At 47.6% G+C, this 14,507-nt stretch overlaps 1 protein-coding gene across 5 annotated transcripts; it reads left to right on the top strand.

Moving 5' to 3' along the window:
* Positions 1 to 1,505: 1,505 nt before the first annotated feature.
* Positions 1,506 to 13,917, top strand: mat2b (methionine adenosyltransferase II, beta). 5 transcript variants are annotated; one of them, XM_042007960.1, is made up of 8 exons: positions 1,506 to 1,635; positions 5,093 to 5,287; positions 5,615 to 5,729; positions 11,233 to 11,385; positions 12,292 to 12,488; positions 12,561 to 12,674; positions 12,968 to 13,158; positions 13,381 to 13,917. In XM_042007960.1, exons 1-7 carry the CDS (start codon positions 1,606 to 1,608, stop codon positions 13,139 to 13,141), a joined length of 978 nt encoding a protein of 325 aa, XP_041863894.1. In that variant the 5' UTR covers positions 1,506 to 1,605; the 3' UTR covers positions 13,142 to 13,158; positions 13,381 to 13,917. The 5 variants fall into 5 exon arrangements, 4 of the variants coding, with proteins under 4 accessions (XP_041863894.1, XP_041863891.1, XP_041863892.1 ...); XM_042007957.1 differs by lacking the exon at positions 1,506 to 1,635 and adding an exon at positions 1,889 to 2,071; XM_042007958.1 differs by lacking the exon at positions 1,506 to 1,635 and adding an exon at positions 1,889 to 2,071 and having other exon boundaries at positions 13,323 to 13,917.
* Positions 13,918 to 14,507: the final 590 nt, after the last annotated feature.

Here is a 14,507-nt window from a genome sequence, read left to right as displayed (position 1 = left end):
GGTAATCTGCTCCAGACCAGGAACAGTCACCATGGAAACCAATATTTATTCTACTCCCCACTACACATTATCACATTCAACTAGTAGTGAGTGTGTAGCAGTGTGTGTAGTAGTGAGCGTGTGGTAGGGGGTGTGTAGTAGCAGTGAGTGTGTAATAGTGAGTGTGTAGCAGTGAATGTGTATTTGTCCAGTACTTACACATTCAGGATTTCTGCACCACTCCGCGGCAGCTTCTCTCTGTTTTATAGACATGGTGAAGTTTTCCTTCTTTTATTAGCTTTTTCACTACACTGTTGTCTTCAAGGAGGATTTCGTGTTCCAACGGAGAGAAGTATGCTGCTCTAGTTTCCACTCTAAATCTGTGATAGATAGCGGGGGGGAGGGCATGGATTTATCCTGATCCACATCCCAAATTATCCTGATCCACATTTCTATTTATCCTGATCAATATCTCTTTTTATCCTGATCCACATCCTGACAGCAGCTGGGAGCTGTTTGGTGTCTCCTGTTTCAGGCTCTGGCTTTTCTTTTCTTTAACTTTCTCCATTTCTTTGTTTTTGCCCTCTTCTCTCTTTCACTCAGTTCCTTGACCCTCTTCTTCATTCCAGACTTCCCCAGGGTACTGTCTCCCTCTGTTCGTGTGGGTATTACAACACTCCTGGCTTCTCTTTGTGATTTTAGCTCTTTTTTTTGTCTCCTTACATACTTTAATCCATGGTTCATGTAAATGAGGCTTGTCTTGCCGACCTGCTGTATACTGCTGTTCACTCTTATTGTGTATAACATGTACTCATATAAAATATGTGTAGCTGGTGTAATATTCTAAGAATATGGCGTAAACTATGCACATGTTCTTCCTTTCATGAACCATGTTCACCCTGTGAACAGTGATTTCAGGAAAACATACAAAATGTTTAATATGATTATGAAAACGGAATAAATATGATCAAAATGACTTGTTTTATTAAATAAGTGGTTGTGGAAAATAAAACCATGCAAAAAAGATTTTTGGTTTAGTATAATTCAACCACTTATTCCAGACGATAGTTAACAGAGAGGTGTGTGAGGGATATGCCAAAACCATCCACAGCGACGAAAAATAACTAAAGGAAACATATTTTCAGACTTATCCAGTAATAAGCCAACATGTGTATGATATGATCAATATGTAGTTTCATTATTCTGCTACATTTAAATGATAATCGAGTGACTGATGAGGAAAAAGGCAGCTTTATATGGACTCCTATTCTATTCTATTCTATTCTATTCTACAGAGGCGAGTCGGGTCCATGCAGAACTGATCTGAAGACCACATTGGATTGATTAGATCAGTTTTGGATCAGTATCAAACTGACTAAAACTGGTAAACCTGATCCAGATGAGACCAGAACACTAGAAGAACCATCACAGCAGGTTCTGTTAGAAAAGTAGAAACTGTTCAAACTCCGGATCAGATGGAGGCGGTAGCTCCCGCTTTACGAAGAAGAGGGAGACGAGGAGGAAGAGGAGGGGCAGGAGGAAGAGAAGGGGGGTTCTATAAGTTTGTTTTGGGTCTCTGCTAGCTTTGCCGGTTCTGTACTGGTTCTGTGAGCTGGTCCACATCAGATGCCGGGCTTTGACTACGCGGGTTCGGAGGTAAGTGTCCGGTTCGGTTTCCAGCAGGTTTATGGGTGATGTGGCGCAACCAGTCGCCAGTAAATCTGGTCTCAGGTCAGTTTGTGCTCTCGTGTCTGTTTTGTGTGCGCGTGATGAACATGAAGCGTTTTAATAAAGTCATTTCAGTTCAGGTTTGGTTCCTGGTTCCTGCTCTGAAAGCTGCTAGCCGCATGCTATCAGCTAGCATCACTATCTCAGCATCTTTACGGCAAGCAGCCGCTTTACGGCAAACAGCTGATCTGACCGGAAGCGGAAGACGAAAGTAAAGACACTACGCATCAAAAAATCAAAGACGCACGAGCGAACACCGCCGATAAGTGATATCCGAGACGTTATCGATCGGAGGACGGAGATGAGCCGCGCAGACGCAGAACTGAAGATCCTGTTTAGTCCCGGGCGCGTGCAGCTGCTTCAGGTAAACAGCAGGACCTGGAAAGTTTTTGAAGGTGACTTTAGACAGTCAAGGACTGGAAGTTGAGTTTGGCTCAGCCAGTATTGATCCATGTATTGATCAACTGCAGGTGAGATAGAATAAATCCCAACCAGCTGATCAGAAGTGACGCACCAGTGATGTGTGATGTCACTGAGTGACACATGACCTCATCAGATAAAACCAGCTGTGTTCAGAGCCAGTAGAACTGTTCCAGATCCATGTCCCCATGCCAGTCCATCAATGGCCCCATTCCAGAATCACATCCCAATCTAGACCCACATCCCTGTCCATCCCGATCCACATCATGATTCATATCTGATTATTTACCCTCGTGAACCACGACACCCATCCGGAGATCCGCTTCTACCAGTTAGACCGCGACACCCATCCGGAGATCTGCTTCTACCAGTTAGACCGCGACACCCATCCGGAGATCCGCTTCTACCAGTTAGACCGCGACACCCATCCGGAGATCCGCTTCTACCAGTTAGATCGCGAAACGATGCGTACCCCCTACGCTCGAGTGGAGAGCAAACTCACCAGTGTCAGCTACGCCGTAAACGACAGCACAGGCGCTGCACGAGCATAAATCCGCCTTTAGCATACAGCTGCACGTCATCCATGTAGAGGAGGACTCAGGCTGATGGTGGTAGCCATCAGTCTGGGTCGGTAGCCATGGCCAGACTTGTTAATTGGCTGAGGGGGTTTAGCATGTATATATATGTGTGTGTGTGAGTGTGTGTGTATATATATATATATATATATATATATATATACTCTACACCTGGTCTTGCTGACATCATCTCATCCCCATGGTGATGGTGGACATGTACCACCGGAGAATCCGAGTTACTTTAAAACTGTTTGATGAGATATTGATTAGGAAATGATAGATCATCCATCAGAGGTTTAGAAGTCCCTCCTTACATAAGTCATTGTTTATTAATTCAGCTTTAAAATCTCATGTTACTATGACAACCAATGTCTGACAGTTGGACCAGGTGAAGCAGATGGGTAGAAACCTGGGGTTACTAATAGGATCTGTTGGGTTGGTGGCGGCTCACTGGCTGCGGTCCCTGAATGGCCCGGTCGTGGGGGACGGCCTCTCCTGGCCTGTCTTGCCCTGGGGGGTCTCCTGGGGAGCGAGGGTGCCTAATGCCACTAGAGGCTCATCATCCAGAGGGAAGTTTGCTTCGTACATCCCCGGACCCCTCTTACTTCCCGCTCTCTCTGTCACACACACACACACACACACACACACACACGTAGGGAGTTGGGAGGCGTGGAGCCATGCGGGGTGGAACGGAGGAGACCATTCAGTGGTCTCCTTGGATGCACCCCGTGGCGACTCGCCTCTCAGTTTTAATTGCACCAAGACACCAAAACACAAGAAACACAACACACAAACAACACCTGGGGGGCATGGCATGCGGTGCATGGCGGGCGGCTCATTGCGGTCACTGCCCCTCAATTTTAATTCCACACAACACACACTACCTAAACAGTCAGGAGCGGGGAGGGAGAGGGTATTGGGGACCTCTCACACCCCTGTTCCCCCTGTGTGTGGCCGGGGGCGGGGGGAGGTGGTTGCCCCGGGGCCGGGTCCCGGGGTGGCTGTGCTGGTGGGCTGCTGGCTCTGTGGGTGTTGGGTCAAGGGGGAATGCTTGGGGCTCCCTGTCCTCTGGTCCGTCTGGGGTGTCCCCCACGGGGCATGGTGGGTGGGTTGTGTGTGGCGTGACTGTGTGGTGGTGAGTGATTGTGGGTGCGGCGTGGGGGAGGGTGTGGGGTTATATAGGGTGCAGGTGGGGAGTGGGGGGAGGGGGCCGACAGCACCCTGGTTCCCGGGGTGTGCGGCTGGAACATCGGGGTGTGTGCTGGCCTACGCCGGGTGGCTGTCTGGGGGAGCCTGGTCCTCCTAGGCATGTTGCGGGCCCTCTGCCTTTGGGGGGTGGGGGGGCCGCCTCTGGGCTCCTGGGGCCCTGGGCCCTTCACTTGGACTGCCCTGGGTAGCCGGTCCCTGGCGGGGCCAGCGGCTGCTGATCTTGGCCCACTGGGACCTGTGCCCCGGGACCGTGGGGGGCTCTTGCTGGGGCTCTCCTCTGCCGCCCTTCGGGTGGGGCTGGAGTCGTCTTTGTGGTGGGGTTGCTAGGGTTGGAGCCCCGGGTCTGCTGCTGGGGACCCGGGCCTCTGGCCCTGGTCTGCCTCTGGCCTCTGTGGAGGCGTGGTCGCATTTGCATGATCTCCCTCACCACTCTTCATCACTGATCACTCCTCTTCCTCATGCTCTGCATGCTGACACAGTCACTGAGTTGTCCAGTGGGTTTTAATACTAAGTTATAATTATTTTTTTTTATTTTTCCTGTGAGTTAGTATCTGGTCGCTGTTATGTCTTTTTGATTTGGTTATTATTTAAAAACTCTTAATGACTAGCAGCCCTGTTTTTTCTGTGTGTGTGTTTCTGCTTTTGTAAAAGTTGTAGGAAATGTTCTGGTGTGTTCATGTACAGGTGTAACAGTTTGTTGTCTGGTGATGGTGTGGATTGAAGGGTCGTTTCCTTCTGTCTGTGATCTTTTTGTCTCCTTTCTTCTTTCCCTTTTGCTCCTTTTGCTATTTTCCATCTTTTTCTGTCCCCTCCGGTCAGGTCCAGCAAGATTACATAGATTCCGTGATTCAAAGTAAATAAATTAATAAATGAATCAGATTATCAAGAGGAGCCTTACCCATAGGCCTCCCCTTGGCAGAGCAAATTTGTTCAGCACGATACAGCAACCAGATTATCATTTTGCTGCTATGATGCTGGACAGGACAAGTTAAAAAAAAAAAAAAAAAAACTAATAGGATCTGCCAGAGAGGAAGATATGTTACCATGGTAACAGAGTCAGATTAAGTAAGGACTTTACTGCATGTTGGTTTACTCTTTTTATGAACCTGACGAGTGAACAAAACAACATAATGTGCATTGTTGTTTATGAGGAACACGCTGTGTCGCTGACTGTCCTCCAGGAGGAGGTGCTGGTGCAGGGTCCAAAGGTCCTGGTTACCGGGGCAACCGGTCTTCTGGGTCGGGCTGTCTGCAGAGAGTTCCAGGCTGGGGGCTGGATGGTGGTCGGCACCGGATACCGGAGAGCCCGGCCACGCTTCCTGCGCTGTGACCTGACGGATGAAGACGCCGTGAGGAGGCTGCTGCACGAGTACAAGGTACTACACACTGTACAAGGTACTACACACTGTACTACACTCTACTACACGCAGTGCTACACACTGTACTACACTCTACTACACACTGTACTACACTCTACTACACACTGTACTACACTCTACTACACACAGTACTACATACCAATTTACACTGCACTACAATGTATTACACACTGTACGCACTACAGATGGTACTACAGGCTGTACTACAGACTCTACTACAACCTTTACTACATGGTACTACATGGAACTACAGACTGTATTACATGGTACTGTAGACTGTCCCTGACTGTGGTTTAAATAAAGTTGTGTTGGACGTGTCCCCAGCCTGACGTGGTCATCCACTGTGCAGCAGAGAGACGTCCAGATGTTGTGGAGCGGCTCGCTGAAGCAACCATCAACCTTAACGTGCACGCCACGAGCACGCTAGCAAAGGAAGCAGGTCAGTGATCACATGATGCTTGACGTGTTGTTACCAAGTGCCTCCATGCTGGTCGTCATGGTGACTGCTGATGATGTCTCTGATGTAACATCCTGTCCAGCGACCTGCAGCAGCACGGACATACTCCTTCATTTCTGAGGTGTAATTATCAGGGAACAAAACTCACCTGTTCCTCACCAGGTGTGGAGGATCAGAGCCGCCATCGCTGTTACTGAACAGAACCTGCTTCCTCTCCAGAATCCAGCAGCTTCTAGAACAGGGGTGAAGTCTGGTCCTGGAGACCTACTATCCTGCAACTTTAGATTCATCCCTTTTCCAGCAGCTGGTTACCACCCAGTGTGGAGCTGGTTACCAGCCTATGAGGAGCTGGTTACCAGCCTCTGTGGAGCTGGTTACCAGCCTATGTGGAGCTGGTTACCAGCCTCTGTGGAGCTGGTTACCACCCAGTGTGGAGCTGGTTACCAGCCTATGAGGAGCTGGTTACCAGCCTCTGTGGAGCTGGTTACCAGCCTATGTGGAGCTGGTTACCAGCCTATGTGGAGCTGGTTACCAGCGGATGAGAGAATTCAGCCATTTGATTTAGGTATGTTGAAGGGACTCGTCTAAAAGTTGCAGGATAGTAGACCTCCAGCACCGGACTTGCGCAGCCCTGTTCTAGAAGCCTCTCCAGCAGCAGGAGTGATGGTTTCCTGGATGATGTCATCGGTCTCTCTCAGGTTCTGCAGGGGCTTCGCTCCACGTCTTTCATTGTTGCTTCAGCTGATTGAGGTCTGGACTCCATCTGGAGGCTCAGAAAGGGTTAAGCAGTGCTCCATTAGCGCTGCGTACAGTGGCGTCCGGTTCCGGTGAAGATGGTGTAGGACGTGTTTCCTCAGTACTCCTGACCTCAACGAGGAAGGAGAAATTTAACTCATGATATCAAGTTCATTCTTGTTCTGTGAGCAAACTGAAGAATTCCTGGTGAAACGAAAGCAGGTGGCGATCCCTCCGAACAACCTTAGTTCCAGTTTCCGTCTCCAGATGATTGCAGAGCGATCTCCAGCTTTAAGCGAAGCTGCTGACCTCGATGCAGCAAGACATTGTTTGTCTTTACAAGTTGACTTCATGAAGCTTCAACGGACAGTGTAAGCACAGCAGAACTGCCGTCAGTTAAAGCCGAGCTTCGCGGCCATGATGAAGACCCAGGTTGTAGGGAGCATGCTGGGTGAAATGGAAGCGTCCCTCTCCGCGTCCACGGACCACGGTGTTGCACTTCAGTCTGAGACGACACATAGATCCTGCAGGGATATAAGGATGCTAGGGATTCCTGAGGACTCGTCTTGTTCCACCACAGCAGCTACAGTTTCAGCTCTGCTTAAAGAGGCTCTTTCTCTGGAAACTTCTAGACCGAGCTCTTCAGACCCTGCAGCTGGGAGATAGCCCTGGGGTCTCATTTATAAAACTGTGCGTAGGATTCTTACTAAAAGTGTACTTACGCCCAAAACCGGAAGTTGGCGTACGCCATAAAATATTCTGATTTATAAAACCGTGCGTACGCACAGGTGCAAGCAATTTCCCCTTTATAAATCACACTCGTCCTTGAAGTTTGCGCAGGTGAATTTGGCTCATGTTCCGCCCACTACACACCCACTTTCCACCATAAATGGTCAATGCAAAGTAGCTCAGCGTGTATTAAAATGAGCCAGCTGATCCATGTTGTGATCCACGAACAACGGCAACCGCAGGGAAGCGAACCAAAAAACGCAACTTCACAGAGGCAGAAATCGATGCATTAGTGAGTGAGGTGGAGAGTCGAAAAATTATTTTGTTTGGTAGCCACAGTAGTGGCGTGACAAATAAGAGTAAGTGTCGTGAGTGGCAACACATAGTTACCTCAGTTAACTCTGTGAGCGGGACAGAGCGGACCATGGCGAGATCAAAAAGAAACCATCAATGAACTGAAGGAAATCAGAACAACACTGCATAATTTGTGTGACATTATGTTCGACATTTCAAACACATTAAACGAGCTTGTGAAAAAGTGAACCTTATTGTCTGCTTAATCGCTGCATGACCTCCTCACGGAGCCGTGCCCCGTGTTGGAACTCCCTGTGTCTGGGAGGGGGCTGTGGGTGAGGGTCGGCATTCCGAGGAGGGGGGAGGCCAGGAGGTAGTTGGATGCCGTGCCTCAGTGCCAGGTTGTGCAGCACGCCACACGCCCTCACGATCCTGCGCACCTTTTGGGGATGGTACAATAATCTACCCCCTGACGCATCCAGACACCGCCACCGGCATTTTAAAAGGCCGATGGCGCGCTCTACAGTTGAGCGCGCACGGGAGTGAGCGGTATTGAACAGGGTCTCCTCTGCGCTCTGGGGGTTTGGGAAGGGGGTCAGGAGCCAGCGCCGGAGGGGGTAGCCACTGTCCCCTGCATTTCAATGAAACAGTGCATCAGTGGTCTGCATCTGGCTAAGCTGGTTGTCAATATAAAGTTATTGTCTTACCAAGAAGCCAGCCATCACGTACAGCGCCTGCCTGCAGTCTCTTCTCTACACTGCTTTGCGCTAGGATGTAAGAGTCATGTGTAGAGCCAGGCCATCGTGCAACTACATTTGTCAACATCATGTTGGATTGACATATGACTTGAACATTGATAGTATGCACATGCTTCCTATTGACATACATGAATTCATCGACATATGGGGCCCTTATAGCAATATGAGTGCAGTCAATTGCGCCGATTACATTAGGAAAACCGGACATTGCTGCAAATTGCCTTTTAATGTCGGCCTGTTCTCCTGCAATATAGGGAAATTGGATGTGGAAGAGTGTAGCAGGACGCATAGACAGCGGAGACGGGTTATGAACTCTTGCCGGGTTGAAGTCATGCACGCTGACCAGTGAGCCGAAATCACATCTGCGGTCATACAGCCAGAGCGCAAAATTAATTGGAGACATGGTGACAGGACCCCACGCTGCCACAAGAGGACTCTGGATGCAGTGTGTTGTTAATTCCCCACCTCTCCATCTGTGTCGCCAATTCCCCCAGCCTCCAAAACCAGCGTACGCATGGGTCAGAGCTGCCGTGAAAGACCGCACATTTTCACGTCAAGTTTGTTTTTTATAAATCACAACCTTTGCGTGAAAAGAGGCGTACGCCAGTTTCAGGCCCCATTTTGTGCGTACGCAACGGTTATAAATGAGACCCCTGGTCTGTTGCTGCACGTCTGTATTACCACGCCGGCGTGCCAGATCACAGCTCCAGAGCTGCCTTTAGCTCTGTGACATACCTGGGATCCGGTCTGGTCTGCTGTACCTGGTGTTTTGTTCTCTTTGTCAATGAGGAGGCAGCGTTTAAGAACAAAGCGAGTTTGTGCTCTTTGATTTTATTGCCGTCTTTTTCACACATAAAGACGTACGTACCTCCTATTCAGTGACATCCACGCCTGTTCCATCATCATCAGCCATCATCATCTAGCTCTTAGCTTAGCCAGCTTCTTCTTTGTGCCTACGGCCTTATAAAGTCTCAGCAGGTACGCTCAGTAACGCCCTCTGCTGTTACTACATATTACATGTCACATGATCACATACCATGACACCCGGCTTGCCTTCACTTCCCACCTGACGGCGTACAGACGGAATCTAATCCATCTCTGCAGACTGAATTCTAATTCATCAGGATAAATCTCTTACTAGTTCGGGGCTTTTGCAGCCACAGTTTTATCTGTGACCACATTCTCTTCCTGCACTCAACCGAGGCGGACGCTTTTCCTCATGTTACCTTTTCCATCTGTAAAAATGCCGCGCTGCTCGGCGGCTGCTTCCTGAGTCTGCCTGATCCTCTTAATGTTTATATGTTGTTGTCTACTCATGGACGGGTTGCACTGGAAAAAAAAATTGTTGCAGCTGTTTTCCTTTCTACCAGCTTTTCTCTCGTTTCCCTCCATCGTAGCTCAGAGCACCTTAACAGTGGTAATTCGGTCAGAGACTGTTTGGAATTTGACTCCAGGTGGACTCAGCGCTGGGTTTTCCAGGTTCAGGGATGGGATCGTTGTAAGTGCTTAGGGGTGGGGTGAGGGGGGGGAGGAGTGGGAGTTTTCAGGGTTGTGTTTTTTGTCCTTCATCCCTATTTCTCTTTTCAGTAGTTTGTGGAGGAGAGATTCAACCTTTCTGTGTTTCTCTTTTTTCTTTAATAAGTGGCCACAAGTTGTACGAGTGGAATAAGAAGTCAGGATCTTTTGTATTTCAGGTCTGGGGAGGCCACTAAAAGATCACGTGTGTTGGCACGTTTTGGCCTAATGCTGACCTCATATTTCTGATAAGTGTTAAAGATCAAACAAGATAAAAATATTCATGAGATTCTGAGATAATTTCTCAAGTTTTAGCTCTAAAGCCAGAGAAGTTGTTTTTTGATAGCAAGTAAATAAATAAATAAATCCAATTTTCTGAATCCAAAGTATCCATCCATCCGTCAGTCCATCCGTCCACGCATCCGTCCGTCCACCCATTCACCCACCCATCCATCCATCCGTCCGTCCATCAGTCCACCGCTGTTCCACCCTCCTCCTAGCCGAGGCTCAAACCAGCAACCTTCTTGCTGTGAGGTGTTTCCACAGTATTTTCTGATAGAAGGGTTGGTATTTAACTATCTAGAGTTTCGTCTTCCTGTCTTATCAGGAAACATTTATGCTCCTGATCTGGACGACCCACAGCTGATGATCGAAGGCCTTCCTTCTACTTTACGACAAGACGAGGATCCAGAGCTCGGCACTTCCTACAGACCTGTTTCTGATAAACAGAGATGCTAAAATTCTTGTTAAATCTTTGGCCAAATGCTTGGAAATATTATTCCATTCATTATAGCAGAAGAACAACCTGGATTCATGAAGGAGTGCCAGCTGTGTTACGTCCGTACCGTCAGTCTCCAACTGAAACTCTCTGAGATGATCATTTCTGTTGAAGCTGAGAGATTCAGGTGGGTTGAATGGGGGGGTTACTTCGTTGCTGTTCTTAAAAACTTTGGACTGACTGATACAGACTGATCCAGTTCAGGACCACCTGGTTCATGTGTAGCTGAGGAGATTCAGGAGGGAAAGTCTTCCACGTCAAAGATTATCTGTGGTGTAGCTGCTTTGTGAATCTGGTTTTGCATCTTGGTAATGAGCTGAGCTGCTGTCTGTCAATCATTTCTACCTGTGTATCTCGACCCGCCCACTCTCCGCCCCCTGATCCCCCCACACCTCCCACCCCAACCCCTGCAGTTTCAGGCATTTTTCATAATGTGGCAGTGGGTGGAGTTACGCAGAAAGTAGGGGGCGGAGTTATGCTTTAAGGAACGCTGTGGGGTGTTTCTTATTCACTGCAACATAAAAAAGGCGGGGCTAATTATTAGGAGTGAATCTTGTGTTCCTACATGCCTTCGTTCCCAATCCTCCCCAGAACATTTCAGGACTCATGTTTATCTGCAGGTCTTGTATTATGAGTATGATCATATATGTAACATGTTTAATGTGTTCCTGTGCAGCGGTCTGCGGGGCCTTGCTCCTCTACATCAGCACCGACTACGTCTTTGATGGCAGAAATCCTCCGTACGGAGAAGATGACGCTCCCAATCCACTCAACATGTACGGCCGGAGCAAACTAGAGGGAGAGAGAGAAATCCTGAGACACTGTCCAGGTATCCTTTACCTGTTACCTGTCTGTCACCTGTTACCTGTCTTCTGTTACCTGTCTGTCACCTGTTACCTGTCTTCTGTTACCTGTCTGTTACCTGTTACCTGTCATCTGTTACCTGTCTGTTACCTGTTACCTGTCTTCTGTTACCTGTCTGTCACCTGTTACCTGTCTTCTGTTACCTGTCTGTTACCTGTTACCTGTCATCTGTTACCTGTCTGTTACCTGTTACCTGTCATCTGTTACTTGTCTGTTACCTGTTACCTGTCTTCTGTTACCTGTCTGTTACCTGTTACCTGTCTTCTGTTACCTGTCTGTTACCTGTTACCTGTCATCTGTTACCTGTCTGTTACCTGTTACCTGTCATCTGTTACCTGTCTGTTACCTGTTACCTGTCTGTTACCTGTTACCTGTCATGTGTTACCTGTCTGTTACCTGTTACCTGTCTGTTACCTGTTACCTGTCATGTGTTACCTGTCTGTTACCTGTTACCTGTCTTCTGTTACCTGTCTGTTACCTGTTACCTGTCATCTGTTACCTGTCTGTTACCTGTTACCTGTCATGTGTTACCTGTCTGTTACCTGTTACCTGTCTTCTGTTACCTGTCTGTTACCTGTTACCTGTCATCTGTTACCTGTCTGTTACCTGTTACCTGTCATCTGTTACCTGTCTGTTACCTGTTACCTGTCTGTTACCTGTTACCTGTCATCTGTTACCTGTCTGTTACCTGTTACCTGTCTGTTACCTGTTACCTGTCATGTGTTACCTGTCTGTTACCTGTTACCTGTCTTCTGTTACCTGCTATCTGTCTGTTTGCTGTTACATCTGTTGCGGCTAAATGACGGCGTTGACTTGGTTTTTGTTGACGTTTGTCTCCGATGTTATTGGTCTCCTCTATGACGGTTCTCAGGTGCTGTTATTCTACGAGTTCCGGTTCTGTTTGGGGAGGTGGAGTTGGTGACGGAGAGCGCTGTGACGTCTCTGTGGCTGAAGGTTCAGGAGGCAACAGAGGAGAGCTGCACGCTGGACCACTGCCACCAGAGGTTCCCCACCGACACACGAGACGTCGCCGCCGTCTGCAGAAAGCTGGCAGAGAGGGCCAGACAGGTGAGGTCAGGTATCATCTGTCTCACTGGTCTTTCTGTCCAATGACCTGTCTCAGCCTCTGTCTGTCTGCAGGACCCGTCCATCAGAGGAATCTTCCATTTCTCTGGTAAAGAGCAGATGACCAAATATGAGATGGCTGTTGCCATGGCGCAGGCCTTCAACCTGCCGTCCAACCATCTGATACCAGTAAGCCTCCTTCAGAGTTTCACAAAGACCTCACTGTTGGACAGAAGTGGTCCAGTTCTGTCCAACAGTCACTATGTAGTTCTGTCCAACAGTCCCGGTCCAAATACCAGGATAAAATTGAAAACTGTCGGGTATTAGGTCTGGACTGAAACTGGTCCAGTACCAAGACCAGACTGAAGATGGTCTGGTACCAGGACTGGACTGGAAATGAGGTTTTAGGACCAGGACTCTGGACCAGGATTGTTGTAATAACATGAACATAATCAACTTAAATACTTTCTTTTATCCTGCAGCTGACGGAGCAGCCGGCAGGATCAGCTCCTCGACCAGTCAACAGTCAGTTAAACTGTTCTCGCCTGGAGCTGCTGAACCTGAGCATCGAACCACAACCGTTCACGTCCGCCATCATCGACTGTCTCTGGCCCTTCACACCTGACAAACGGTGGAGACAGACCGTCTTTCACTAAGACAGACAAGTGGACAGGTGTGTGACAGACAGGTGTGTGACAGACAGGTGTAGGACAGACAGGTGTAGGACAGACAGGTGTGTGACAGACAGGTGTGTGACAGACAGGTGTAGGACAGACAGGTGTGGGACATATTGAGTTTTTTCTTTATTATTTAAAATACTTTTTTATTCTTTCACAGTTTAAAGTTGGGTGATTTAAAAAAAAAAAAACAGTCTTCACTTTAAAACTTGAATCAGCTGATCTGAGATGGGCACGAGACCCGGACGGAAAACAGTCCGGAACCAGGACCGAACTGGAAACGGACAAGTACTGGACCGGAGTGTAAACGGACGGGTACCAATAACGTTATGTTTTCTATTTTTATTTTAAAATAATTTAAAATGAGGCATAATTTCAGAGTTTTGTTGAATTGGTGATTCACAGAAAGATGTTTTCACTCAGGGTGCCCAGACTTTTGCATGCCAGAGTTTTGTTATTGTGCCCTGAGTTGTGTCTGCAGGCTTCTTCACTGTAACATTTAGATGGAAACTGGAATGACTTCATTCTGAATGTGGATTTTGAACATTTTCTGTCTTTTCCTACTCAGTCTTTGATTTAAATCTGATGTTTCATTCCTTCATGTTCTGGTTTAAAAATGACCTCCTGTCAGTGGAAAGTGATTCATTCTGTAAATAATCTGAGAAGAAAGCACTTGGCATAAATTAAAATCTACGGTGTCCTACAGAGGACAAATGAATGTAAATGTAAGATGAATAAAAATCTGGATCACAGAATCTGACCCGAGTTTGTCTGTGAATTGGTCATGAAAACACTGAACACACAGAGGCAGGTTATCAGCAGCTAGTTATTGGAAGCTGGTTAGCAGAGGCTGGTTATGGAAGGCTGGTAATTGCAGGCCAGTTATTGGAGGTCAATTATCTGAAGCTGGTTGTCAGAGGTCTGTTATCATTGGCTGGTTATTGGATGTTGGTTATCGAAGGTCAGTTATTGGAAGCTGGTTATCAGTAGTGTTAATTTTGTTAACAAAATCTAAACGAAAATATTTTCATATCAACGCACATTTTTCACCGGATGAAAACTAGACTAAACGAGACTAAAACCCCGTCAATAAACAATAACTGGGACTAAATCAGAATGCATGTTTGTAGAGCAATAAAGACGAGATGAAAATGTAGTTCATTAAATAAAAACTGGACTAACAGCTAAGGACATTTTAGCTCACGAACAAAGACTGAGAAAAATTACATTATAGGATATGATTTTGTCAAATCCTCTCTCCGCCTCCTCCTCGGCTCTTCTGCCACACACACAGTGACACACCCCCTCAGTGTTGCCAACTTAGCGACTTTGTCACTATATTTAC

The sequence above is a fragment of the Melanotaenia boesemani genome, chromosome 15 (assembly GCF_017639745.1).
Source record: "Melanotaenia boesemani isolate fMelBoe1 chromosome 15, fMelBoe1.pri, whole genome shotgun sequence".
Taxonomy (NCBI): domain Eukaryota; kingdom Metazoa; phylum Chordata; class Actinopteri; order Atheriniformes; family Melanotaeniidae; genus Melanotaenia; species Melanotaenia boesemani.
This window is presented reverse-complemented; position numbering and strand designations above follow the sequence as displayed.